General features: G+C 36.3%; 1 protein-coding gene across 1 annotated transcript; it reads right to left on the bottom strand.

Moving 5' to 3' along the window:
- Positions 1-26692, bottom strand: LOC121411111 (transcription factor CP2-like). Its single transcript, XM_041603637.1, has 15 exons — positions 26410-26692; positions 16382-16426; positions 15704-15799; positions 15249-15390; positions 12425-12637; positions 10758-10907; positions 10306-10410; positions 8719-8897; positions 7778-7841; positions 7172-7265; positions 6347-6437; positions 4896-4945; positions 3827-3969; positions 2200-2251; positions 1-777 (listed from the first exon to the last, which is right to left on the bottom strand). The coding sequence occupies exons 1-15, from the start codon at positions 26520-26522 to the stop codon at positions 740-742; spliced, it is 1575 nt and encodes a 524-aa protein (XP_041459571.1). The 5' UTR covers positions 26523-26692; the 3' UTR covers positions 1-739.
- Between the last annotated feature and the right edge of the window lie 462 nt (positions 26693-27154).

The following is a 27154-nucleotide window of genomic DNA, read 5'->3' as shown; positions in this document are numbered from 1 at the left end:
ATCTTTTTAAAAATCCAGACACATGACCTGAAAGAATAATATATCTTCTCTATAAAAATACCAAAAACAAAGATTGGTCAATATTTAGAGCAGCAATGGCCGAATAAAAAGAGGTGTTTTTTGTCCGAACCAAGCTCATTACCAATGCAAAAACCCTCTAGTTGAGAATATCATTTGGATGAAAGAAGCAACTTTTTGAGGGCTTGCCGACTGACTGCAATGTTTTTAATGGAAGATGAAAATATTTTTCTTATCGTAGGGGATATAAAATGACGTGCCTGATGATATCCACCCAACAATTACATAAAATCTCTTTCCATTTTTACAGAAAATTGCATCCTATGGAATTTACATTACCCGAATGGAGGAGCTTCTTATCTTTGACATCACAAAATCAACATTTTAGAAATTCATATCTCCATTATTCTTCAACCAAAACATTCACCAATACTTTTCTCAAATGTTTCTGCTTTTATTGCAACCAACTTATGTCAGGGTGAATTTCCCCTTTAATTGTCCTCCTACTCAAATGCTGTTCAACGAGTACATAGCGTACATCAACCAATACACAGAGGAGATGTAAATGACAAGAATCGATGCAAACTCGTTCCTCTCTTGTGCATTGTAGAAGTGCTGGATAGAGTCCAAGAAGATTACTGCCAAGGATTTCAGACTCCATATAATGAAGACTTTCGCTTCTGCTAGATAAGTTCATTTGTTATTCTTCAGAGATATGTTTTCACTTCATCACTATTGTATATGTGTTTCCATCGGGATCTGAAAAAAAAAGCAAAAGAAATGCCCAATACAAAGGTACTCCGACGACGTTTGTAATTAACAAATACAGGAAGGCTTTTGACACCATTCTCATACTTTCTAAGACTAGTTTACTGAAAACCAATTCAGGATAACAGTTTGGAAGATCGCTTTGCTAGCATTCTCATTTGATCAACGGAAAGTGGTTTTCAAACCCGCTTCACATAAAGTGGTCTTGTTGCTATGGGAACTCAGTGGGGTGACATGTTTTGCGAAAAATTCAAAACTGCGGCGTAGACATTCACAGTGTGTGGAGTAGCGCGCTCAAAATGTGCGAAGATCGCTTCCTGAAGAACAGTTGTGTCCTCACACTAAAACCAGTTTAACGAGGCAAAGCGATCGTGAAAACTGCATCACAGAGGTAGTTTTCTGAACCACTTTGGAAGATCTCTTCGACCGTTCTCATTACACGCTAAACTAGTTTCCAGTTTTAGGATGGTAGTGAGAACAGTGTCTATCTTGAAGTTAAACATAAGCTTATGTTAATTTATTCATAATCATTTATTTGAACAAAAATTGCTTCAGAAATGGCTGAATTTTAAAAGATATATTTTTAGATTTGAGCAAGAAAAAGGACCATATGAAAACCAAAGTCCAATGTAGAATTAATATTAATGCCATACACTGTATGTGTATTTGCAGGGAAATTTATTTATGGCAGTCAGACAACTGGAAATAATTTTGATCCATTTCATGCCAATTGTCCTTTTGGTTTAAGGAGTACTCCTGGCTGAAAATAATATGAGTTGAAATCAGACAAGCAAAGCACTGAACATGTCATCAAAATTGAACAAAGAATAACAAAATTATGACATTTTGGTCAAACTGTTCTAAGCATGTCTTTATGAATATGCAATGAGCAAGCTGATGATGTCATATCCCCCAAATTCTTTTGCATTGATATGAAATATGATATTGCTCTCCCAAGAATGTAAAAAAAATGGATTGACAACTTCATGGATCGATCATGATTTAATAAGTAATGATAATCACGACTCTCTAGGGATTTTGTTTTATAATGTAAGAAAAAGGAAAGTGGAGACAAGACACCCACCTATTGCACATTCATGATGGCATGTAACTGTGTTCACAAAATATTGCTAAACTTTAAAATTGTTATAATAAGACTTTGATGAAATTATCAACATTTTACTCTGGGAATTTTTCTCTGTTAAGTTGATAACATTTACTGCATTTGAGATCAACCAGTGAGCTCTCATTTTTCATCACTTTTTTCTAGAGAATTTTCATGGGCACATAACAGAAATTACATTCAAGGTACATTAAAAAATCAATTGCAACATGACTTTCAACCAATCAGATCTGTGCATTTGAAATTTGCAAGGGGGGGTGTGAGTAGCAGGCCCTTATAATTCTACATACCTTTCACTGCCTCTAGTGAAAAGTTGCTCTCATCTGTAATGTTTTGCACCATCTGAAAAATACAAATTCATAATCATAAAGTGTAACTAATTAATATTTGTGTCAAAAAAACAACAAATTTGAGAATAGTATTTGTTGATCAAAGAAACATATGTATGCACTATAAACCTGAGACTTTGGTTCAAATCTAATTAGCATAAATTACTTTTGAGTTGAAAACGCAGCCCACTAGCATCACCTATTCATGTCAGCCGAAAAGAGGCTGACATAAATAGATAATAAACAAGGCCAGCATTCAGCATAAAGGTTAGCTGGGGGTTATGGTATGTTGTGAAGTCTTGTGTTGTGCATGTTTATTGTAATGTTGATGTAGTCACATCAATATGTAATGACATCATTATCAGATGTCACATGTTCTATTATATGTGTCACTGCACACTGGCCTTGCTTGCTCACTGCCTCCAGCCTATGAGCAAGCAAGGCCTTTCTTATATACCCCAGCAAATGCTAGAGCAAACTTTTTGATAGTTAGTGAAGAAATTTCCACGCCATGATTTAATTTAAAAATTCTCATGCATAAACATTTTGTTTGACAATAGACTTTAGTGATATCATCCAATAGGCAGAGAGGAGGTATCTTTTATCATGCATTCATTAGGTCTCATGTCCCAAAGTACATGTAGATTTGAATAACTAGCTCACAAAAGGTATTCAAATATTCAGCCTACAATGGCTGAAATGTTAGCAGGCTACCATCTGTTTGTTTTTTTTTCTTCATTTCAATCACCTTCAGGAATTTTCTTTAATAATGGTGGAATTCTAAACCTAAAATATTCCAGGATTCATGATTGTTGCTAGGCCAGACCTTGACTTGTTAGCTAAATAATCTTCACATGTCATGCATACCTTTGAGTATATGATGAATGCATGGCTCATATTTGTTGCTAGGTTAGGTTAAAGTTAATACATGTAGGTTTGGTGAAGATATACCATTAACCCATTGAGCCAATAGACCAGTTCGTAGTTACTTCATGGACAATTTTGGTCAAATGACCTTTATTTCATTCATTATGATAGGCAGATTTCAAAGCAAGATATTACGTAAGCTTGCCTTACATAGCAGGATGAACAAATTGAACTGGTGATCCCTTCTTGCGGTAAGTGGTATATTGAATTGGCGATGGTTTAGCGCGTAAGAAAGGTTCACCAGTCGTTCTTAAAGTCGCTCTTATCTTACGAACAGCTTTATGAAACGGCCCCCAGGTGACTAGAATAGCACACCAATGAACACTTTATGATGGTATTTGTTGCATGCATTCCTACTTTGAATGCATATCATAGCTTGTTGCATAATGTACTTGGCAAACTGTGAAATACCAGTCATTCGTGGACACATTGTTGGTTTTTGTGGATGTAAATGAAAACCACAATTCAAAAGAATATATGAATAATCAAGACATCAGAGTTGGTGCTTATCTCATTAGATTTTAAACCACCATGTCACTTTAGTACAAATGACCTTCCTCTGATCACGCGTAGAATCTTCTGATCATGCGCAGAAAGGAACTACGAACTGGCTTATTACCCAAGATAATTTGAGGAGAATCAAACGTGGTGACATACTGACCTCATCACTGACTAAAACTCTGATTCCTCCAACTCCTTGCTTGAGAATTCTTGAGATGTGTTCACTGTCAACATGGTATAGTGCTGCTAATTTGGCTTTCAATTCTGATACCAACGGTCTCTCAAGGTACATGGCATGGTATACTGAAAAACAAATAGGGGAAATCAATTAATGAAAGAAACCGAAGCCAAAGGCAAATAGAGACAGAGAGCAGTACGGCAGCATGATATGACAATGATATTGAGACACTGAAACTTCATGATATATTGATGTTTCGACAGCTTTCAGAAGAGAAATCTGCCTTGAAATGTCATAATATACAGGCATTACTACAATCCACCTCACCAGTGTTGTATAAATGTCTACCCAAACTAATATTTTATTTTTATTCTGATAGTGATAGCTAAAAAGTGGGATGTGAAAGTTTTTGTTATATTGTCGTGTCTCTGTCTTTTACGTCTGGCGATAATCAAATAACAAATATGCAATATCCTGTAGCCTGAGAGAGCAATGATTTTGAGAGAAATTCTTTCAAATTAAGGTGGATTGTCATCATATCACATTCAGTCCTGGCATAGTTGCAGTGAAGCAAATGGAAACTGACAACTTAGAAATGCTGATAGACCCTGAAAATGGCAACAAGAATAAGCATATGTGGGCATGTGTCATATTATATATTGGAGTAAAGAACCATCTAATAATTGACAGAATCGTATCTCTGATTTATAATTATCAATACAAACAGGAATTCCAAAGTCACATTCACTATTGGGACAATGCATGTTTGATTTTATGTGACATTTTGATTTTGTGAAAGAGTTACTAATGTCTAGTAAATACATTATCAAGATTTATACAATAAATACAAAATTATTGGGATGAAGGAGTTCCCGTGCTAGGACAGGCATACTTTCATATAATAAATTGTAAAACAGGAAGGCAACTAATACAAAACAGGCAAACTCTCTCAAAAAAAAAAAATTATGTCTCTATAGTGGAATCAGCCAAATACCACAAATATTGCCATTTTGAATGAAAAAATCTGAATACATATGTAAGAGCATGATACCTTGTTCTCTTTCTTGACAGACGTACATTGTTAATCTTGGTCTGATATGTCTGTGGGGCAAAAAATAAAGACTTATTATCACCAAAAGAAACAAGCAGTTTAAGATTGATTTACACAATTAAAACCTGTCACAAAAAATATAAATTTGAATAAACACGTGCTACCATCAAAACTTTTATTACCCTTCAAAAAACGCTTAGGCCCATATTCTGAAGTCAGGTTTAACTTAGACCATGGTCTACATGTAAGTCTGTGCTGAAATTATGGGGAGCCAAATTCTAACATTCTATTCATATTGTATATTTCTTATGCTAACTATTTTGTTTCCTTTTGCTTTCATAATGATGAAAAATAGTTCAAAATACTTCAGTTATCATTCCCAAACAATTTGGGTGTCATACACGTTCATACATGAGATGTGTACTGTTAGGGATTTGTGCCCCTATTGGCTCTCCTAGTTAAACAACTTTATAAAGGGTTTAATCTAAACCAGAGTTCAGAATACAGACCTTAATGCTACAGAATTTCAAATCACTTCAAATTATTTAACAGATATTTAAAAAAAAATGGGTACACAGGGTTGTCAAGGGAGAACTTTCTCTTTCCTTTTTTAAGAACTTGGGGCCGTTTCAAAACCAAACTCAACATTATCCATTACCTTAGGATGACTGTAGCACACTCTGAGGTGATATATCAGATTCAAATGAAATCCTTTGTGATATCACATTCACCTTGCTAATGCAAAAATATGGCCCGTATTCTGAAGTCTGGTTTAACTTAAATTCGGTTTTAAAGTTGTGGCTCAACTATGGATAGCCAATAATTACATAAATCACTACAGTAGAGATATCATATTTCAACTCACTGGCTCTCAAATCATTCATGATTGCCTAGAATATAAAAATAGATGATTGTCTTCACCATCAATGAATCAGGAAAGAGCACAGTAAACATAAGAAAAATACAACTTGATAACAATTTTGACACTCAGGGCTTCCTATTACTTTATCACAGAGTTAGACCATGGTCTAAGTTAAACCTGACTTCAGAATACGGGCCTGTGTTTAAAATTCATATCTATGCACTACCAGTACAATGAGGATGGACTTCAGTGATATGCATTACACAAATCATTCTTGTAGAGAAGTATAAATAATGGCTTCTTCCATGATAGTGGTTTCAGATGTGGAATATAAAGTACCTCTTGATTTAAGGTGACAAGGCAAACTATTACCTCTTTCACAAGCTGAATGATAATGCTCTCTTTCTGAAGCAAACATACAGCTTGCCTTGAAGGTGGTATTTTGCCCATTATCTTCACCAACCGCTATTATTTACTTATTAAGAAAATTTAGGAGTACGAGGCCAATGAAATGAGATCACTCATCAAAATCTGTCATATAACAATGAATAAATTATGCTTTACTAGTCTATGGAAAATAAAAATTGACCTTTCTTGTAAGGCATTGTTGAGTCGAATACCATCAGCTGGACCCAAGATACGAATTAAATCTTCCTTTGCTAGTCTCAGTAAATCAGCACCTTAAAAAAATACAAGATTTTTTTTTTTAAATTTAAATGTATTGGTATTCAATCTTCAATTCAATGAAACATATACATACATTTGTCATTCTCCATGTAGGAAACTATTTTGCTTTGTATGGTGGAAATGTACTTCACATATTATTTTAAGGTTGCAACATACATGTAGATAATAATTATGCTACCGCATGAAACTAGCATTACATAAGCAAATGTTTCCATTAAAATGGCTTTACTTTCCTTTTAATTGAAAACCTTTAGGTAAGACAAGAATCACTCGAGTTTTATAGCTAATCTGTTGCATAATTGCAGCGATAATGATGACAGTAGTCATTGAACTCCATATGGACACTTAAGATAACACTGTAGGCTATGGAGGGGAAATTTTGCTTTCTTACAGATTGCAAAGCATGCAGTGCTGATAATGAAATAATTTTTCAAGGTTTCCTCTTGAAACAATATTGCATGTACTGACAGCATGTAGGGCATTACACTTCAGCTTTTTGGAAACCTTCACAATGTTACTCAATCCCTTTCTAGATTGATTTTTTTAAAAAGAACAAGTGCATGCATACCAAAAATCCTCAGCTTAAGACAATTTGTTGTGCCCCTTCTATACAATTTCAAATATCTTGGAGAAAAAAAGTTCAGGAGATAAAACAAACACCTAATCAAGTTAGGTATTCCCTTACAGGTGCAACATCGAACAAAGTAGTTAATACATAAGCACTTACCTGAGAAATTCTGGAAGGGTTTACAATAATTATCAAATCTATGCTGCTTCAGCCATTCTTGTGTCTGAGCTGCTGTGTAGTGTGGATATAACGGCTATTTGATCAATCAAGCAGATAGGAACAAAAACAGAAAAAAAGACAGTGTAATACATGATTAGATGTGTATCTAGTAGCACATTGAAATGGATGAACTGAATTTAAATGGATGAACTGAATGATTTATGTGCATGGTGGTACAGATAAAGCATTTAGGCTTAACCATGTGGTTAGTCTTGAAAAGACAGAATAAGGAGAAGTAAATGAGAAAGCAAAAAAGGAAGATATTGAGTTGGAAATGAAGGAAGAGATGAGAGAAGAGCATCAGCATTTGAAATGTTGGTATCATTCTTTGAATTTCTGCATCTAATTTTCAGGATTACATATATCTGAGATAGTGGTAATTATGAATTAACAAAGAATGTGTTGAAAAATTTGGTATTTACAAAATCAGAGCTCAAATCATCAGTATAAGAGAATCAATTGGTTTCTTTTTTTTTTACTGTAATAAAAACTTCAGGTCACAAAATCAATAGCATAATTACAAAGAAAATGATGAGTTCTACTTACTGATGGTGATTCTGCATTTGATACTTCAGGTGAAAGAACATGGTTGTTTGATGGAGCAGGAGATCTAGTAGAAACAAAATAAACAGTTAAAATAAAGTTGCAGCAAACAATGATTTCATTACAAATGAAAAGGTCTAGTTCAATTGTAATCATCACATAATTGTAGCTCTAGATCTGGTACATTTGCATAAACCTTATTTTTATGAAATCATGAAATCTTTTATGAGAACAATGAAGATCTCAAACAAGGGTAAGTACATGCAGGACAGTGTATTACTATTGCTTAGAAAAAGACCCATGCTGCAGCTGGCTGGCTGAAACTCCATGCTTATTTTGCTCACTTCTCAGCAATCACACATTTTGTACCAAAATCATTTGTCACATATTTGTTATTCATACATACAAGTGTGTGTGTGGTCCTTTCATTTTAATATTCAGACGGCATACACAACTGCCATTTATATTCAAGTATGAGACATAATTGGTTATTTTTGTTATATTTAATTAACAAAAATTTAATTCTGTTACCTAAAATGGTGTAGAGATATGAATAGACCGCTCTAAATGTCTTGATATAAATATCTAGAGAAACACTGTCAAAGAGTGTAAATATGTCCCTCGGGTGGATGTTAAATAGAGGAGAGTCACCACCTTTGCACGTTTAAGTACCCACTTCAATATTCATATAAGAGAAGGGGGAAACCCCGGGGAAGTGGTCCTCCTACACCCCCCTCCCCAAATCAGTTATATCGGGAGGAGAGACCTACTGGTCAGTGATTCAGTTCGCTATTCACCTACCAAACAAACAATAATAAAAACAATGTTAAAAATCAAGAATGAACATTCTAACAATTGCTGCTAATAACGGCAGTATATATTTTTTCCTAGTAAGATTAGGCAGAGTTGCAACTCAGAGTTACAAAAGTGTGAAAGCATCGCACCTGTTTGGAGTACTATTTACAAAGCTCTGTTCGATGGATGAGTAGGTGCTGTCCAACGGTGAGTAGCATTGTTCTAATGATGAGAAACTCCTCCTCCCACTCTCATTCTGATATGATAGACCAGGGTTTGGGTTCTGGATTCCGCTTATATTGGAAGGCTGCGGTATAGACACCGGCGACTGGCATATAAAATGGGGAATATGTTAGGCAGTACAGATGCTTATCTTGGCTTTGTAGTAAATGGATTACAAATATATAATCAAGAATGGAATTATAAGATTAACATGAAAACTATGACTTTTCAATCAAAAGGATTTCAATTTAGCATACCATTATTGGCCTGGTCATGGTTTGATAACAGCAATTAAGTAGGGCTTGATGGTATTGGTGGAAGAATTTGTTGCCCTCTATGTCAGTGCCACTATATCTCTTTACAACTATGATTCTTTGTCCTAGGCCACTGCCTTGAGGAAGCAATATTTCATTGGAGAGGAGCAAAGAACATGACAAGTATTGTAACATTTCGGACCCCAAAACTCTAGCAAGAAAATTGAGATCTCCTTCAATGATTATGTGTGCTATCCCCTCACATGCCCGTCATCCCTCAGCACACACCCACGCCAATGTACCCCATTTGCCTTTGTCACCCAGTACACTACATCATCCATACCAAAATTCTGCATCAAGTCTCCCATCATCTTCATATGCATTAACTTCACACCAAGCATTGCTCTGTCTCTCTCTCTCTGTCCTCTTCAAATCACCATCTCATTTTTACTCAAACACCATGTCCCACTCCTATGCAGCATCACTGATCTCACACAAATCTTATACATTATTCCGCTTGTCTTCAAAGGAAATCTATGAAACTCTTCACATTCCCTAACCTTCATCCATCCAAACATTGCTCCTAGAGCTATCACAGCAGTCTCACATCCATCAACCACACACTATCCCCTAGGCACGAAAACTCCTCTACAAATTCCACTCCTCCATCACATATCTTCTCCCATTACTCCCAACTCTTTTATGTCATCTTTCATGAAGAAATCTCTTGCAAAGCTTGTTGTCATCCTATCTATCTTTGTGCATCTCTTACAAATTCATTTCCCAAATTTTTCATACCAAACTGAATCTGCTTTTAATACCATCTTCTCACAAAAGCAAATAAACCAAGTTTCATGCTTTAGATGCGAGACTCCTGCCTTCGGGACTCTAGCTCACCCCTCCCCCAATCTCCTTCTCATGCAAGTATCACAGCTTATCCCCATACAGAGTCATGGAAAATCTAATGCATAGCTGAACCTTGAACTTGGCATCTCTACAAATGCCACTAAAACTTCCCCTCCATCTAACTCACCATTATGTTTTTCTTCACAAGACTTACTCTCAGACCCTTGCTCTCCAATGTTATTTTTATTTTTTTCAATTTTTACTCCCTTTATTCTGTCACTCATCAAAACTGATTGAAATGAATTCCACCTTAGGTCAAGTTCATACCAATAATGACTTCATCAATTTTTTGATAGAAAAATCTAGCACACATCCCAATTCTGTTACACAGGAGAGATATAAATGGCTACCCACCTCTGTTAAAACTGTGCAATCGTAGGACGGCTGGTATTTGTGCTTGTCTGTTTTCTTTTCCATCTTCTCTCTGTCCGTTTTATGTTTCCGGTCTGCACCTTTTGGCTAAAATAACAAATAATAAGGAGGAACAAGAGTGGAAGATTAAATGAATTGAATTGAAAAAAAAAATACCTGCTAACAGTCAAATCAATATCTTTTCTGTGATTTTCCGTTTGCCACCTTCTGTTTTAAAAGGCTGTATACGCGAATTCCGTCCATTTTTCGCGATTGCGGGAAATCACCGTCCCTGCATAATAGCGGATATAATTGACACGAGAGAAAGGTCATCGATAATCGATAAGTGGCAAAAACATGTGATTATCGACAGGACTAGCGATAAAGAGGTTATCGATATTAGCACTAGAAAAGATGCAATATAAATGAAAAATATATATATTAAAGATATGTACCTTGAAGACCTTGACTTGGCAGCTGGCAGCATGTAAAGGCTTCTCTGTACCATCATCATCAACATAATATGAATCAACCTGTATCCTAAATATAACTCCTTTCTCTCCCCCATGCTTCTTCGCTGTGAACTCAGAACTTATGCAGTGAATCTGTGAAGGAATGATAATGCATCCAAGGAGTGTTTGATTAAACTGGTGACCTGTTCATGTGCTAAATAAGTCAGATATTAACCCAAGTTTAATCAGGAGTTATCACAAAGCGCCTCTTTATTTTTCCAACAACCTTCATCAACTCTTAACAAACGCATTCAGATTCTTGTAAACAGCATGAAATTAAAATAAAGTAAAGTCCACCGCACACCTTACGACCCGACTGGTCGGCGACTGAGTGAGGGGAGATGAATCGCAAGGCAGTCATAAGCCTCGACAACGCACACCTTGCGATCCGATCTGCGACTCACGCATTCGCTTTTTGGCATAGCATCTGAGAAATTGTGTTTAGGCTACTGCGTATGCGTACGAGTTATGCAACTCTGCCGTCTGATTGGCTGGAGGTTGAATTGAGCTTGCGATCCAGTCATAAGGATTCGATATGTCAAATCCTTCCGATTTTCCTTGCGACTTGTCTGACTGGTCTGCGACGCTCAAGCTGACAAGAGCTGTGACGTCACATCTCCCCTCACTCAGTCGCAAGCCAGTCAGGTCATAAGGTGTGCAGTGGCCTTAAGGAATAAGACTTTAGCTCATGGGTATCAAAATGATTGGACATCAAAATGATTGGGAATCAAATGATTGAGATTCTGATTAAGGACCCATGAACATGTCCTAGTCATGTATAACTTATGAAGGGCTAAATTAAATACTTGACTCGATACTGAGGTGTAAGAAGAATTAAGTCTAGAAGGCAACAAGCCTTTGTGTCATGTTTTGACAATGGAGCTCAAAGAGCCTTTACCAAAACCACAATCAAAAATTAACATAGTAAAATAATTTGTAATGAATATGGGATTGATATTGTCTAATAATATTGTCACAATTCCTTTGAAGATATGGAAAAATTACGCAATGTCTGTGTTAAAAAAGAAAAACAATAGAAAATTCAAGCAAATGACTGGCCTAAAATAATTTTTGCACATACATTTCATATTTTATACTGATGACAATATTTTTAGCTTTAGCTAATATCCAGATAAAAGTGCACCATTTCTTTGTTTCCATACTATATGATCTCACATGAAAAAATATCAACATTTGTGAGTGCTATCAATGGCTTATGGAAGTTCTCCTAAATTATTGAATATAATAAATCCAATTTCAGTGTTCCCTCAGAAATTTCATGGCTTATTTTCATGATGTTTCAATTTTCCTAAAATGAGCAACAGTTTGATACAAGCTGAAGTATTAAAGCAACACTGACATACCTCAACCATCATCAGTCCCATCTAGGCCCAGGAACACAAACTGATTGATCACAGGGCTCATTATAAATTGCATTGAACTTTGTGTACATTCAATCATATAAACCACTATACAAAATTGATAAGCTTTGTGTTGCAGGCTCCTGGAATGACGAAACAACCCACACCTACAAACATTTTCCCAGACCTCTCATATTACAAAAATTATCTTAATTTGTAAGGGAAGTGTATTTACAGACAGTTTCTCACCTGAAGGAAAACCCCAACTGTTGACGAGGGATCCCAGAAAAACTCTACTTCATTGATGTTCTGTGAGGCAGTGTTGTATTTGACAATGTTGTATGAAAGCGGAAGGTCTATTCTTAATATTCTCTCTCCAGGTCGGTTTGTCTTCCACCCATCAATCTGGGCATGTTCAGTGTACTGCAACCGCTTATCATGAAATAGTACTCGAACTACACTCTGCATAAAAAAGAATGAAAGAAAGAGATGCACAAGATCAATTAGAAGTTCTGTCTGTAACATTTTACCCATTGTGGACTAAAACGGTCAGTGGCTCAGTTTAACGTTCTGGGGAGCGTTTCATCAAAATATTTCATCTGACAAGTTGTCAGATCTGACAACTTTCTTTCTTTCATTTTGATTGGCTGAGACACTCAGTTCCTATGTCAACTGTCGGATAAAACAAGACTTGGGGGTATTCTGAAAAGTCTCGTAAGTTTCCACTTAAATTTCCTTTTAAGTTACCCATTTAATGGAGCGCTTATGTACCTCCAAATTCGTATTCTGAAAACTCTATTAGCGCTCAATTAAGTCCCTTTAGACCACTACCCTACTGAGCCGAATTAGCCAATCAAATGCGCTCTAACAACGTAAAATTTTCTCCTAGCGCGCAGTGTCTCTTCACTTTGCTGCCTTGCACTGCACCACGATCTTGATAAAAAGAATTTTTGCTGAAATGCTAGAGCATTTGCATCTGAGATTAGAGGTTCGTTATGTTGTTGAAATTGACTGTTGTCTTTTCCCTTTCTCTCTCATTTATTGTACCTTTGTGCTTTTCTCTTTTTTTTTTCACATCCCCCCTATTTGAATCCATTTGTAGCTTTCTTTCTTTTTCTTTTTTTACAATGTTTTATTTGCCTCTGTCTCTGGGCCATGAGGGGGGGGGTTCTTCTTTAACTTAATTCCTACTTATTTTAAAAACTACATACTTTTCATTTATATGAGAAATCTTCTCCAACAAAATTTGAATAAACATATTTTAAAAATCAACAAGCATTATTTAAAAAGAAAGCCGAAATTTTATTAAAATTTAATGTACAAATGTTATGACATTTATAGGTTTTTACAGGTGGGGAAAACGATGGCATCACTCAACTATTTTTTTTGTATTTTATTCTATATTTATTTAAATATTAAAGGGGTCTATGCTTATTATTTTCATTGTCAGAAACAAGGTTTAATTCACCCCTGCACATTGCTGCATCTACCGAGATTTGGCAATTTCATTATTGTCAAAAAAAGTGTGCAAAAACAAAATAGTTTATGAAGCTAGAAAATATAGAAAAATAATAGTCATATTTTCCCTATAAGTACACAATTTCTGTCTCCTTTTTCCCCTTTTCTAATTTCTTTATTAACAAATATAGTCCCTATTCCTTATTTTACTTGTTTCTATATACCACATTTTCCCCCTTTATTCTTCACTTTTAGCTCTCTCCTTTATTCTCTTCCATCCTCCTTCCTTCCTCCTTGTATTACACCAATTTGATGATATTTATACGAAATGAAAGCCACATTTAGCAAGATATGATGAGACTTAATGGACCTCTTATCACCATTATCTTTCCCCACTGGAAAGTCCGCTAATTGAGCGCTATGAGACTTTTCAGAATACCAAAAGTCTCGTAACTACTCAATTAAGTCTTCGCGCGGTCATAACGCGTACTATTGCAAGTTCGCGCAACGCAACCCTGCCAAATAAGGAAAGGGGCACTTAAGTGACTTTTCAGAATACCAAAATGCTAATTGACCGCTAATTGAGCTTTCAAAATACCGCCCTTGTTGGATAAAACATCAGACAAGTTCTTTCATGAAACAGTCCACTGGTTGATTTTTTTTATTTTTACATTATACATTTTTTTTGTTTGTAAACTATTTGTATTGAGACCACAAATTTTACTGGGAATATTGGTGAATTTTACTGCCATTGCTACATGGACATGGTGTCTTATACCTTGGTCACATTTTTTCTACGGCGGCCGTACGGCAAGTCGAAACCAGCCGTTTTAACATTTTTTGTACCAGCTACATGTCGGTGGTAAAGATAAAAATGAATAAAACGACTGTTTCCGACTCGCCGTACGGCCGCCGTAGAGCAAATGTGACCATGGTATTAGTAGCATTGGGATATTTACATTAGGTCCTTCAGGTCAAATCATCGCAATTAACTTGAACAAAACTTGATAAAAATATGAACATTCACTTCTTAATTCAGGTAGCTAAATACCACAGATAATATTACCATCGAAATCAAGTTTGAAGTATGATTTTTCCCCTCATTGTAATTTTTAAGACAGGAGCGCACAAGAAAAGGTTTGAATAAAGCAAGAAAGACAGACATACATAAATGACTAATATCCAACTTTCTCCGTACGTACCTTGGCTGGCTTAAATCAGATTGTAACGTATTTGGTATGTATGCAAAGGGGATCATCTCAGAAGTTCAACCATATATCAAAGACGTACATCAGGAATACGTACGAAGAGATATGAATGTTGGAAGTACAGCAAGTCGTGTTTCAATTTTGAAAAAAAAAACAGAGCTGGAAGGGAAGTCATGTGGAAGAACGGCATTTACGGTGGTGCCTCGCAGGAACCTTAAAAAAATCACTGACCTAAGATTTTACGAGCGGGCTTATCGTGTTACGTAAGCGGGCTCTTCCTGGCGGCTCGCCGGTTGATGTTAGATATCCTTTCGCCAGAGGGAAGCGATAACAAAGGATTAACAGAGGAATTGGAAGAAGGATCTCCTTCTGCGTTTAATAGCTCCATGATCCAACTGCATTCTTACCTTAAATAATTTGCCTTCAAAATCCTTAGCTCCTAGCCTTCTGATTTTAAGTTCATAGGACTGGCCTTGGTTGAGGTAAGTTAAGGTGTCTTCGTTCACTTTAGTGAAAGGTGATGTGGCTGCATTCAAAATCACCTGGAAACTAAAAAATGAGTAAAAAAAAATACTTTTATGTTATTAGGAGATTTCCCTCTCTTAAATACATATATCTCTCTTTTCTCTCCCTTTCAACCTCCCATTATTAGTAACTTAAATCAAAATGGACACCCAAGATACACAATAGCTGGAAATCTTACTGGAAATAAGCTCTTTCAAATGAAGGTACATTATTCCACCACTAAACTACCTCATACATGTAGTATATCATCATCATCATCATCATCATCATCACCATCATCATCATCGTCGTCGTCATCATTGTTATCATTACCGTACTATCATATTGCCAATCTTACCTTGACTGTTCCTCTTCTTCAGCAGCTGCTGCAGCATGGATGGAAGAGAAAGCACCAAATGCCTTCTCAAGAGTGGTAGGTAGATCTGTACCTCGTCTAATAATGACAACAAAAAGTAAAAAAAAAAAAAAACAAATAATCACACGTCAAATCCATATAATAAAAAGGATATACACACATAATTATGATGCCAATATGGACAGACATCTCAGTTGCCATTATCATGGGCGAGTGAGGGAAATCAGCGTGTGCGGAGGTTGGAAACCAAAATAACACCATATGGGTGTTTACAATGGCTTGAGTATGAAAACACACACTTCCATTCCTGATTACTATTGTAAAGAAAATACCCAATCCATTCATTATGATCTGGTATTCATACTAATTTGGGGGACTGTTCTTCAACAGAGCACAAATAAAATGTAAATTTGAGTGAGACCCACTATTGTTGGAAAGTAAAAGATGTAGCTCACAGTAACTAGTAGAAACTGTCTGTGTCGGTAAACTAAGCATTTATCCTCTTGTTCAAGAGGAATCAAGCTAAACATTGCTAACCCTTATTTCAGCTCAAAGAGGTTACTTACTGATCAGGAGAACGTTATATCACAAACTTGTACACTGAATAACTCAAGGGATTCTTTATAATAGTTTTCTCTCAATTCAATATCTACCACTTACCCTTCAATTTCTTCTTGCTTGAACATAGGCAGGGCCAACACTTCACTGGAGAAAGGAAGATATAAGAATGTGATTGCAACATCATGGGATAATATATGATTATGAGGCCAAAATGTTAATTCCACTGTACCCAGGAGGCATTGGAGGATAATATCATTTGCTATAACAAGATGTTACTCTGGTACATGTTTGTATATCAATCACAACCCCCCCCAAAAAAAAAAAAAAAAAAACAATGATAAAAATAAAAAAACAATAAAATAAATAAAAAATAAGAAAATAAATAAACAAATATGAAAAAAAATATATATAAGTAAATGAATTTAACAAAATTAAATGCATGCAGACAGTTTCTGTTGGCTGATGATAAAATCAAACTTGGCAAGATATAAAGATAATTGAACATTTTCACTTTTTTATACATTTTTAGGGACTGGGAGAAAAACTGAGATGGTATGCAATTATCTTTCTTAGCTTTTGTCATGGAAAATGATCATGCAATCATTGGGCCCTATCACCAGTCAAGCAACAATTAAAACCATGCAGTATTCTAATTATTTAGCTAAGTATCAGTCCATTGACAATTGACATTCTGCTTTTATATGCTCTGCCCCAGAGCAGGGAGTGAGCCGAATTTTTTATTGAACAATTGATGCAATAAACCAAAAGCTTCAGTTTCTGGGCGCTAATGCAGTTTCCACCGGTTAACTTAAAGAAAATTTTCCCATCAGTATAACTGTTTGCAAATGCCATAGCAAGTCTCTCAGTCACATTTCAAGGTCAATATGACCACCGCTTTTCTGAATACCTTGATCAGTAACAGCTGTATTTCGGATTCGATCTTGGCGTCATTATTCAAATTCTCAGTAAAACATCGCTTCGCTTGGATGTGCCGTAATTTTGATATAGACCACTTGTTCACTGCAACCACCCTGACTGTGGGGAATTTACATGTAGGTCTACGGCAGTATACAACACAAATTTAAAAATTCATTAGAATTAAAAAAAAATACTCATTTCCTAACAGTTGTGATTTATTTTTCATTAGTATTTTGGGGATAATTTCTGTATTCACCAGAGCACTCAAAAACTTGAACTTTGAGCATTTTTTGTGTAGGCCCTCTATTGGTGGAAGGTAAATTGCAAGAAAATAGTCATTGAACAATCTCTATTTTTAATTCAGAAAAAATTAAAACAATTAATTTACTTAAGAGCCAAGTTACATGATGAATAGTTGTAATGGAAACTGACAGTGTCGAAAAAAATCAAGCATTTGGCCCCAAGAACAAGAGAAAATACATCAACATGTAAGCCAAACATTGCCAACCTTATTTCACTACACAGGGAGTTTAACAGAGAACATAACCTTGTTCACTGAATGAGTGATATAGACTGAAGGTAGTGACCAAAATCATGTGCACATGCAGTGAACAAACAGGTGAGCTGCCGTTTGGTCACTAACTTCATTCCATATCAAAACTATATGGCAAAGCCAAGCAGGCCACGTGAAGCGATGTCTGAATGAGAATTTTACAATGTCCTTGAGGTGGAGCCGAAATACAGCCATTTGCTCTATTCAGAAAAGAGGGTGGGCATATTATTGACCTTGAAATGTGTTTGAGAGGCTTGCTATGACATTTTCAAACAGTTACTGATGAGAAAATTTGCTCAAAGTTGGCCGGTCGGTGCAAAATTGTATTAATTGTGCCATTTCTGTTTCTCTGGTTGTTCTGCTGGACTGCATCTTGCTTCAGCCTTTACTATTGGAACTACTGCTCCACTGACTTCTTTCTCTGTATACAGGGAACCTACATCTAGAGTATATCCAAAATTTAATTCTTGATTCAAGTAATACATTTTTCATAAAAATAAATGTCTTAGAATCATTGAAGTATTGAAAATAATTACAATATAGACTCTAATCTAGAAGTATCAAAATCAGAATCAAGATCAAAATCACCTAGCCCTAGGTGAAATTTTACAAAATAAGGATTAGAATCTATTAAAAATGAGAACCCTGAGTGACCCTGTTTTTAGGGGAATAATATCATACAATGCCTTTGGCAGCGTAGGTGATAGGTCCCTCACATTGACTATGAGTGAGATAACTAGCTATCTATGAATCTATTATGAAGATGGAGAAACCTAAAAAGTCCCCCCCCCATTAAAAAATAAATAAAAAACTCCTCCAAGAGTCCAAGCTCCAGACATGCAGACTAAAGATAAAGTCTTTTGCACGGAGTGATTTCAGAATTATAATTTTTCACTAAATATCATTAAAGGGGAATGAAACCTTTGGAACAAATAGGCCTGTGTAAAAACAGAAAAATCAAAGAATAAGAATAAAGAAAGTTTGAGAAAAATCGGACAAATAATGAGAAAGTTATGAGCATTTGAATATTGCAATCACTAATGCCATGGAGATCCTTCCATTGGCAATACGACAAGGATGTGTGATGTCACTGATGAACAACTTTCCCTTTCGTGGACTATAAAATACCCTCAAAATGTCTCTTTTTGCTTTTTCTTATGATGATACAAACTCTTTATCCATGATGTATTCTTAAAAATATGTATTACATGCCCTCATGTAGAAAGAACACATGATCTATGGATAGATGTGATAAACAAGTGGAATGCCTCTGGCCGTCTCACCTGCATCACGCGGTTCAATATAGCAGCAGTGCTTACTTTGAATACTACTCTAACTCGCACAAGATGTTCAGTGATACATGGTTACTCTTATGTCCATTTTTTATGAACTAGACCAATAAACTTACAGAGATATGATGGTTATTCAACAAAAAACCCCAACATGGCCAAAGTTCATTGACCTTACATGACCTTCGACCTTGATCATGTGACCTGAAACTCGAACAGGATATTCAGTGATACTTGATTACTCTTATGTACAAGTTTCATGAATCAGATCCATAAACTTTCAAAGTTATGATGGTAATTCAACAGATACACCCAATTCGGCCAAAGTTCATTGACCTTTGACCTTGGTCATGTGACCTGAAACGCGCACAGGATGTTCAGTGATACTTGATTACTCTAATGTCCAAGTTTCATGAACTAGACCAATAAACTTTCAAAGTTGTGATGGTAATTCAACAGATACCCCCGATTCGGCAAAAGTTCATTGACCCTAAATGACCTTTGACCTTAATCATGAGACCTGAAACTTGCACAAAATTTTCAGTGATGCTTGATTACTATTGTGTCCAAGTTTCATGAATCAGATCCATAAACTTTCAAAGTTATGATGGGAATTCAACAGATATCCCCAATTCGGCCAAAGTTCATTGACCCTAAATGACCTTTGACCTTGGTCATGTGACATGAAACTCATGTAAGATGTTCAGTGATACTTGATCAACCTAATGTCCAAGTTTCATGAACTTGGACAAGTTAAGATGACATTTCAAAAACTTAACCTCAGGTTAAGATTTCGATGTTGATTCCTCCAACATGGTCTAAGTTCATTGACCCTAAATGACCTTTGACCTTGGTCATGTGACATGAAACTCTAATAGGATGTTCAGTAATACTTGATTAACCTTATGGCTAAGTTTTATTAACTAGGTCCATATACTTTCTAAGTTATGACGTCATTTCAAAAACTTAACCTCAGGTTAAGATTTGATGTTGACGCCGCCGCCGCCGCCGCCGTCGGAAAAGCGGCGCCTATAGTCTCACTTTGCTTCGCAGGTGAGACAAAAAGGCAATTCAAGTGAAATATATACTAAAGTAATGGGGAGAGTTGTTCACAAGTGACATCACACATCTTTGTCCCATTGTCAATTTGCTATCTCCATAGCATTAGTGATCGCAATATTCAAATGCTCATAACTTTCTCATTATTTGTCCGACTTTTCTCAAACTTTTGATTTTTCTGTTTTCACACAAGCTATCTTGTTCCAATGGTTTCATTCTCCTTTAAAGTTTCTTTCATGTTACATTTTACTAAATCGGTACCTGGAATATACTTTTGAATATAATTTATTAGATAAACCAGGGGCAAAACAGGGATCGGTGGTGGGGGGGGGGGGCAAGAGCCAAAAATTTCGCGGTCATATCATGGTATGAACAGGGTTTCTTATGATTGTGCCCGAGCATTAGGGCGAACCTCAATGCGTGATAAGTACAAAAAAGAGGGGGCACAGCATGGCGCGTGCAGCAAAAAGTTGCTTAATAAAATTCCCAAGCAAGCGAGCAAGAAAAAAAATCACATTTTCATCAGAATCTAACTCTGAGATTGATTTTTTTTCCTAGAACAACATCATATCTTACAACTTCCTTTCAAGTCCTTTTGTTTTTTTGTTCTTGATTGTAGAACGTTTTGGGGCCAATGCTATGCGGATTGGGTACGGGGCAGTGGCAGCACCAGGATTTTTAACCTAGGGTAAGAAGGGTGAGCTAATTTTTTTCAATGTAGGCACTACTGACTTGAAATGGGACCTGGTCATGAAGATGATATTTCACCGCAAGCTGAAATTTTTTATATCCTGATATAACTGAACGTTCTCGGCATATTTTATTATCATGAACTGGATGGCTATCTAACTAAACAATTGATGCAAGTGCATAGCGCAAGCTAAAAATGTTTGATTTATGAAAATTATGAATATACGTAGGATGTGTATCTCGCTAAAACTAATAATGAAAACTCTAATCGCAAGAACAGTTACTGCAAGTGCATAGCGTGAGCAAAATTTTGAATTTATATAGACCTAATGACCTAAAGGATTTATGTTGACAAAAATTGTAGGGAGCTACATGTAACAGTGAATGGATGAGAAATTTTTTAAATCTAAAGAACGAAAAGGCTGTTTTGAGCACTTTGCAGAGGTCTTTAGTAGGATGGTTATGATGAAACTTACTATACATTTGTTTTTATTTTTCCAAAAAAATTTTTGGGGGTGAGCAAGTGGGGAGGCCAACTCACTAAAGGGCAAACGCCCCCATGCTTCTCCCCTTGGTGCTGTCACCCTGTCACTGGTCCAGGGCGGAGCCCCTGGAACTGGAATTGCAGATGGCCACTTTTTTTTATCAAACAGCGAGTACATACACAACACAACTTCAAAGCAGTTGCGCATAATAAACTAAATGCTTTGAGGCAGCACAAATAGCAAATGTGGTAAAATTTTTAAAAAGTCGCCAGCTTGGATATTAAGCCAAAGTAAACATTAAGAGGCTTTTTACGGTAAATCTAGCCAACGTAAAGCTTTACTTATAGGTTAGGACATACAGGGATATGACTAGCACTTGGCTAAGGATTTTTTTTGTCCTGATTGCAATTTAGCAAGCTTAAGATAGATGCCATCCACCCATGATCCACCTTTCTTCCCGTTCTTTTCATCTAATCCTCGGCAGCCCAGCCATGTTATTAAGTTCGTTTCTTTTTTGCTTGTCCCTTTTCTTTATATTCTAATTTTTCTATTCAGCTTTTGGCTGGCAGCCATCTGTTACAAGTTTTTTTAAACATTTTATTTTTTTTTCAATTTCTCCTCGTACACAGACGGCTCGCGATCATGCAGCCGCCATTAGGGGGTTATCAATGCAAAATCCCCCCGATGGGGCTCATTGATTTTTGTCTTTATTTCATAAAAATATAAAAAGAACTGGACCAAAATAAACATGCCTCAAATGCACCAAAACAGAATCGCGCAACTTCCACCTGGTTTATTCGAACTTATAAATATATACAGGTATGGCTATTGAGTCCCTGTACAGATTGAATTAGAACTTCAGTCTCTGTAATTGGTGAGTGGAGCAAACGGAGTTCAGCGGAACAACCAATAACAGAGACCAAAGCTTTTGGTATACTTTTGGCTCTACCTTCATTTCCTGTTTCTTTTCTCCTATTTCTCCCATTTTCCCGCCATTCTCGCCCATGCGGTTGTCATTAAGTCATATCTTTTGATTTTATATATCCCTCCCTAGCCATAGGCGGCGGAAGCGGGGGGGACGTGTCCCCCCCTAAATTTGAGGAGGGGGGGACGGTCCCCCCCTAAATTTGTTGTTTTTTTTACTACGTCCCCCCTAAAATTTTTGGGTGGAGAACCTTTTTTTTTTTTTGCTTGTCAAAATTTTTTAGGTTGTCCCCTCCTAAAATTTTTGGCTTCCGCTGCCAATGTCCCTAGCTAATGTATGATGGTGGGCCCCAAGTCTGCGCACCTAACAATTTGAGTTAAGATTTAACATGAATTTCTTCTTATTTCACAAAATCTTTCAGTTGATTATGTTCCTTACATCATAATGAGTTAGTGTGCCAAATATCTCATAAAATTTGAAAGAAATATATGATTTTCTTGGACCTGTTAGATAGTTAGGCTATTTATATAGTTTTTGTAAGTATTTATAATCTTTCATATGGTTTTCACCACTTTTGAAGCATGCTTGCCACACTGTATGATACTGTAAATTCATGTTTAGCATAGCCTAGGTTTAGAACATCTTCATACTGTTATACATTTGTATTTTAGTGTTGTTGTTGTTGGTTTTTTTTTTGTACACTGTATTCGGTATTTTTCTTCTGTATTATTATCATATGTTTGTATACATTATTTTCTTTTGTATCATTATCATGTCATGTAATTGTGTTGTACTCTCATACCCCAGAAGGGGGTCGTAAGAGTCAATAAATTCTATTCTATTCTATTCTTGGAAAAAACCTCGGGCAGTCATTTTCAGATTGAAAAAAAAAATGGTACCCCATGTCTGCGCACTCATTCACTTTGCACACGATTCGGGGATTTTGATGACAAAAGTAAGCCTGAGTCGAATCGATTTCAAAATCGGTGTTCGAGCGATGTCATCGAACACCGGTGCAGATTTTGCAAAATCGGTGCATCGAAAAAAATAATAAAAAATACGTCGGCCGGCCGATTCGTTTGGTTTACACAATCAATCATCAAAATATCAGTAATGTCCAACTTTACTACTACTAACTTGATTTCTATTGCCCCCAAAATGAAACTGATTGAGTAATTATGATGCTATTCACCATTAATTTGAAGTTTATTTCGATCATAGTTCGAGTCTTACTCGTCTGCTCGTGCCGAGATAATTTATGCACGATGAATTCATGAATGGAAGTCACGGCCATCGATCGTGCATGCGCATTACTGTTCTTTAATCAAACCAGAAAATGGCCGGAAATTGACGCGATCAACGTAAAATAAATCTTGCTTTCATGAACAATATTAATATCATGACCATAAAACATTATTCAATCGTAATATTTAACAATAATTTGCATATGATAATCATTAATATGGATTTAGAGCTTAATGTGAAACGTTTGTATTTCGTTTCAATTTTCAATGGCGGACAGCTCATGACGATCGACTTCACTTCTTGAGTCGAGCTAGTGCACTTGTCTAAAAAAAATAATCATCACGTCACGTCAGGATTGATTCTCGAACATTGTCTACATGCAAAAACTCTGTTCAAGTTCGTAATATCACCATATAATAACATTTTACATGACAAAAAAGAGAAAATTGTGTTTGATTTTTTTTCCCCAGCAATTGAAGCTAGTTTGTGCCCAACTTTGGGCTCTGATTTCATGAGTGGGAAAATAATGTCATACGTCATCGAACACGCATGCGCATTGTGCTTATTTTCTCGGAGCTTTATGGAGAGACGTCCAGAGATGGAATAACAATAGAAATAATCCCCGTATTAATTCTTCCATATGAACATAACATACTTTGCTGACATCGTCAATTTTCTTAGTATGACCATAAAATCTTGTTAAATCGTAATAATTTAGATGAATTTAGGGCTCGATTCGAAACATTCGTATTTATTTTGATCGCATGCTCAATTGCGTCTAAAACTGGATTGTCATTATTAGGATTAATTCTCGAACATCGTCATAACTCATATTCAACTACCTTTCCTCACAATCGTTATATCAGCATTGAATAGCAATTCAAATGACCATCCAGAGAAAATTGCGTATTTATTCCCATAAATTTATTTGGAGCTCATTTTTTATCCAACTACACAATCTCAGGCAAGTTACAGCGCTCTCCGTTGATTGCACTTGTTTGCTGGCGCTGACGTCAAGCACGCCTGTCGTTTCGGGAGAGTGAGTGTATGGAGCAGCGGACGGGGCTGGTGAATGGACTGCGAATGCTAGTTGACCGAAAATCATTCGGATCGACTCTGCGTGATTCATGTCTTTATTATTGTTTCATTTTAAACTTATATGTTGTCATCTGCAAATATCATTGTTGAAGATATTTTGGGAAGAATTCTGCTTTGGTCCCCGGCCTTTTTTTGTGTGTTTTGTGATCATGGAAAATACAAACGAACTTTGCTCTGTCATCTACTTGTGCAACGATCACCCGGCCAACGCCAGCGCATACCGCGTCATAGACCAAAAGCTTCAGTCTCTGTATTTTGGTTGTTCCGCTGAACTGCGTTGGCTCCACTCACCATACATAGACTGAAAAGCTGCGGGGTCCGTGGCTACAGACAACGTTATAGTGAACTAGCGTTTTATAGATCGCGATTTAAAACTGTTTTTTGAGTGAAAATTATGACGTACATTATCAAGGAAATACAAACAATTTAAGTAATTGCATACCTTGGACCGGAGATATAAAAAAAAATCCACTGGATGATTGAGAAATCTGTCATCTAAGCCATTTTCTCCTGACCTGATGGTTTATCTTACAAGTTGCCATCTTGAATGACGTCATTATCGCTAATGTCTCGATATATCGCGATTATAACTATTATCGTTTGTCTTCGTGAGTGTATCATATCGTATTATTGCCTTGCTGGTGGAATGCAATATCGATATCACATTCGTACATTGTTGACGCCCTCTCCGTTCGTTTGTAAATATTTCATAGTTTGGCTGCCATTTCGACCTGTTTTCCTGGGTCGTACTCAACTAAACATCGGTAAAGTATCATTTTCATGCATTTTCATCTATATCGTTTAAATAATCTGAAAATATAAGAATCAAATATTTCGCATATTTAGTTTTCACATCCTTAGATTGTAACTTCGATGTGAAATATTACACCAAAGTTTGGACTCTGGTCGGACAAAGGTGCTGGTGTTATAACGAATGGGAGCCCACACGGACACTTTACCGTCGGTAAATGGGGATTACAGTAAAATGTCAGAAATTGTTGAATAAATCCCCAGAAACGACGGTTATTCCTGTCTAACCGCGTCAGTGCATATGCAAAGCGCATCGCATCGACGCAAAAAACAAGATTAAATTTTCCCCGCCTTCAATATTCGATGTTCGATCGAATTAGAGCTGTCGAACACCGGTTTTCAAAATAATCGATATGACTCAGGCTTAGACAAAAGGCTGCATTTTGAGACCGTCACATGAAATGCCCTGAATTCATTATATTTCCACCATTTTGAGTCGAATTTTTTTATGAATACCTGTCTAGCATTGAATGTGCAAAGTTTGTGCTCGTTGCGTATATTCTTTTACTAGAATCGCGCAGATACGCGGGTGCCCAGACTTGGGAGACCGCGCAGACATGGGGGAACTGACCATATATTTTTGTACTTTCTCAGTCTTGTTGTTCATTCCTTCTTTTTCCTGCTTTTCTTCCATTTTCCTTAACTAGTTAGATCTAGATCTGTTTTCTTCCTGTCCTTTCTTTTCACTTTTTCCATTTCCCTTTCCTTTTTCCCCCTCCCTCCCTCCCCTTTCTTTCTTTCCTTCCTTCCTTCCTTCTTTCTTTCTTTCATTTCTTAGCTTCCTTCTTTCTTTTATTTCTTAGCTTCCTTCCTTTCTTTCCTTTTCATTTCATATAATATATTCATACTTCTTTCTTCCTTTTCTAATTTTCCTTTTTTCCGATTTTCCTGGTGAATCCGCTAGGGGAACAGCTTGCACTCCCTGCCTGTTTACTCTACTGAATTGAGATAAACCTTACGTTAGGCTAGGTTATCGTGCAGAGCGAGTAAAGTTTATAATTATAGACGAAAGAGGCACTCGCTTACAACGGAAAACCAATGCAAAGTGCACCCACCTCATGTTGTATGCTCCAGTGCCGAGTTCAGTTCCCAAACCCGACAGATTCGATGCAAAATCTTCAGCAAGACCATCGTCCACGTGGAGAGCGCTGCTACTCCAAGCCATCATCAATTACAATTATGGATTGACACAACCTGGATTAAATCTTTTTATGGTTTGTAGTCACTTCCAGCCTTAATATATAAGCATTTTCCAACACGAAGTCCGTGAAATATTTGCTTCTTTTTTTCTCTCGAATGTACGTTGTTTTCATAGTACGGTGGCTCAAAAGTAGAAAATACATTTTGGTAAAATGCGCGTAGCCGAGTACCTAAATTAATAAAGATTCTTAACGAATTCACAAATATCAGTAATTAAATCTCCTCAATATCATTAATTTATCTAGATTACTTCCAAAAATTTAATTGTAAGCATACAAAATGTTGAATATGATACAGGTTTGAAAATTTTGCATATTGTGCCTATTCAACCCTTATACGAAACTAAAGACTGAATGTCTCCTTCGATTATTCTGAAGTTATATTAACTTCTCCTTAGATTTATGTATAGTAATACTCCAACTCTGAAAAAGGGCACTTATAATTATAATCAAATTATTTGCAACATGAATCTGGTTTACATTCTAATGATGAGCTCTCTCTCAATTTGCGGAACACGAGGTATATGCGGTTCCAAAATTATTTGTAAGTGCAAGTCTGACCCAAATTTGAAAAAAAAACATGATTTTGTAAAACCTTTGG

This window comes from Lytechinus variegatus, chromosome 3 (assembly GCF_018143015.1).
Source record: "Lytechinus variegatus isolate NC3 chromosome 3, Lvar_3.0, whole genome shotgun sequence".
In the NCBI taxonomy this organism is placed as follows: Eukaryota; Metazoa; Echinodermata; class Echinoidea; order Temnopleuroida; family Toxopneustidae; genus Lytechinus; species Lytechinus variegatus.
The sequence above is the reverse complement of the archived record's forward strand: the minus strand, read 5'-3'. Positions and strand labels throughout refer to the sequence as shown.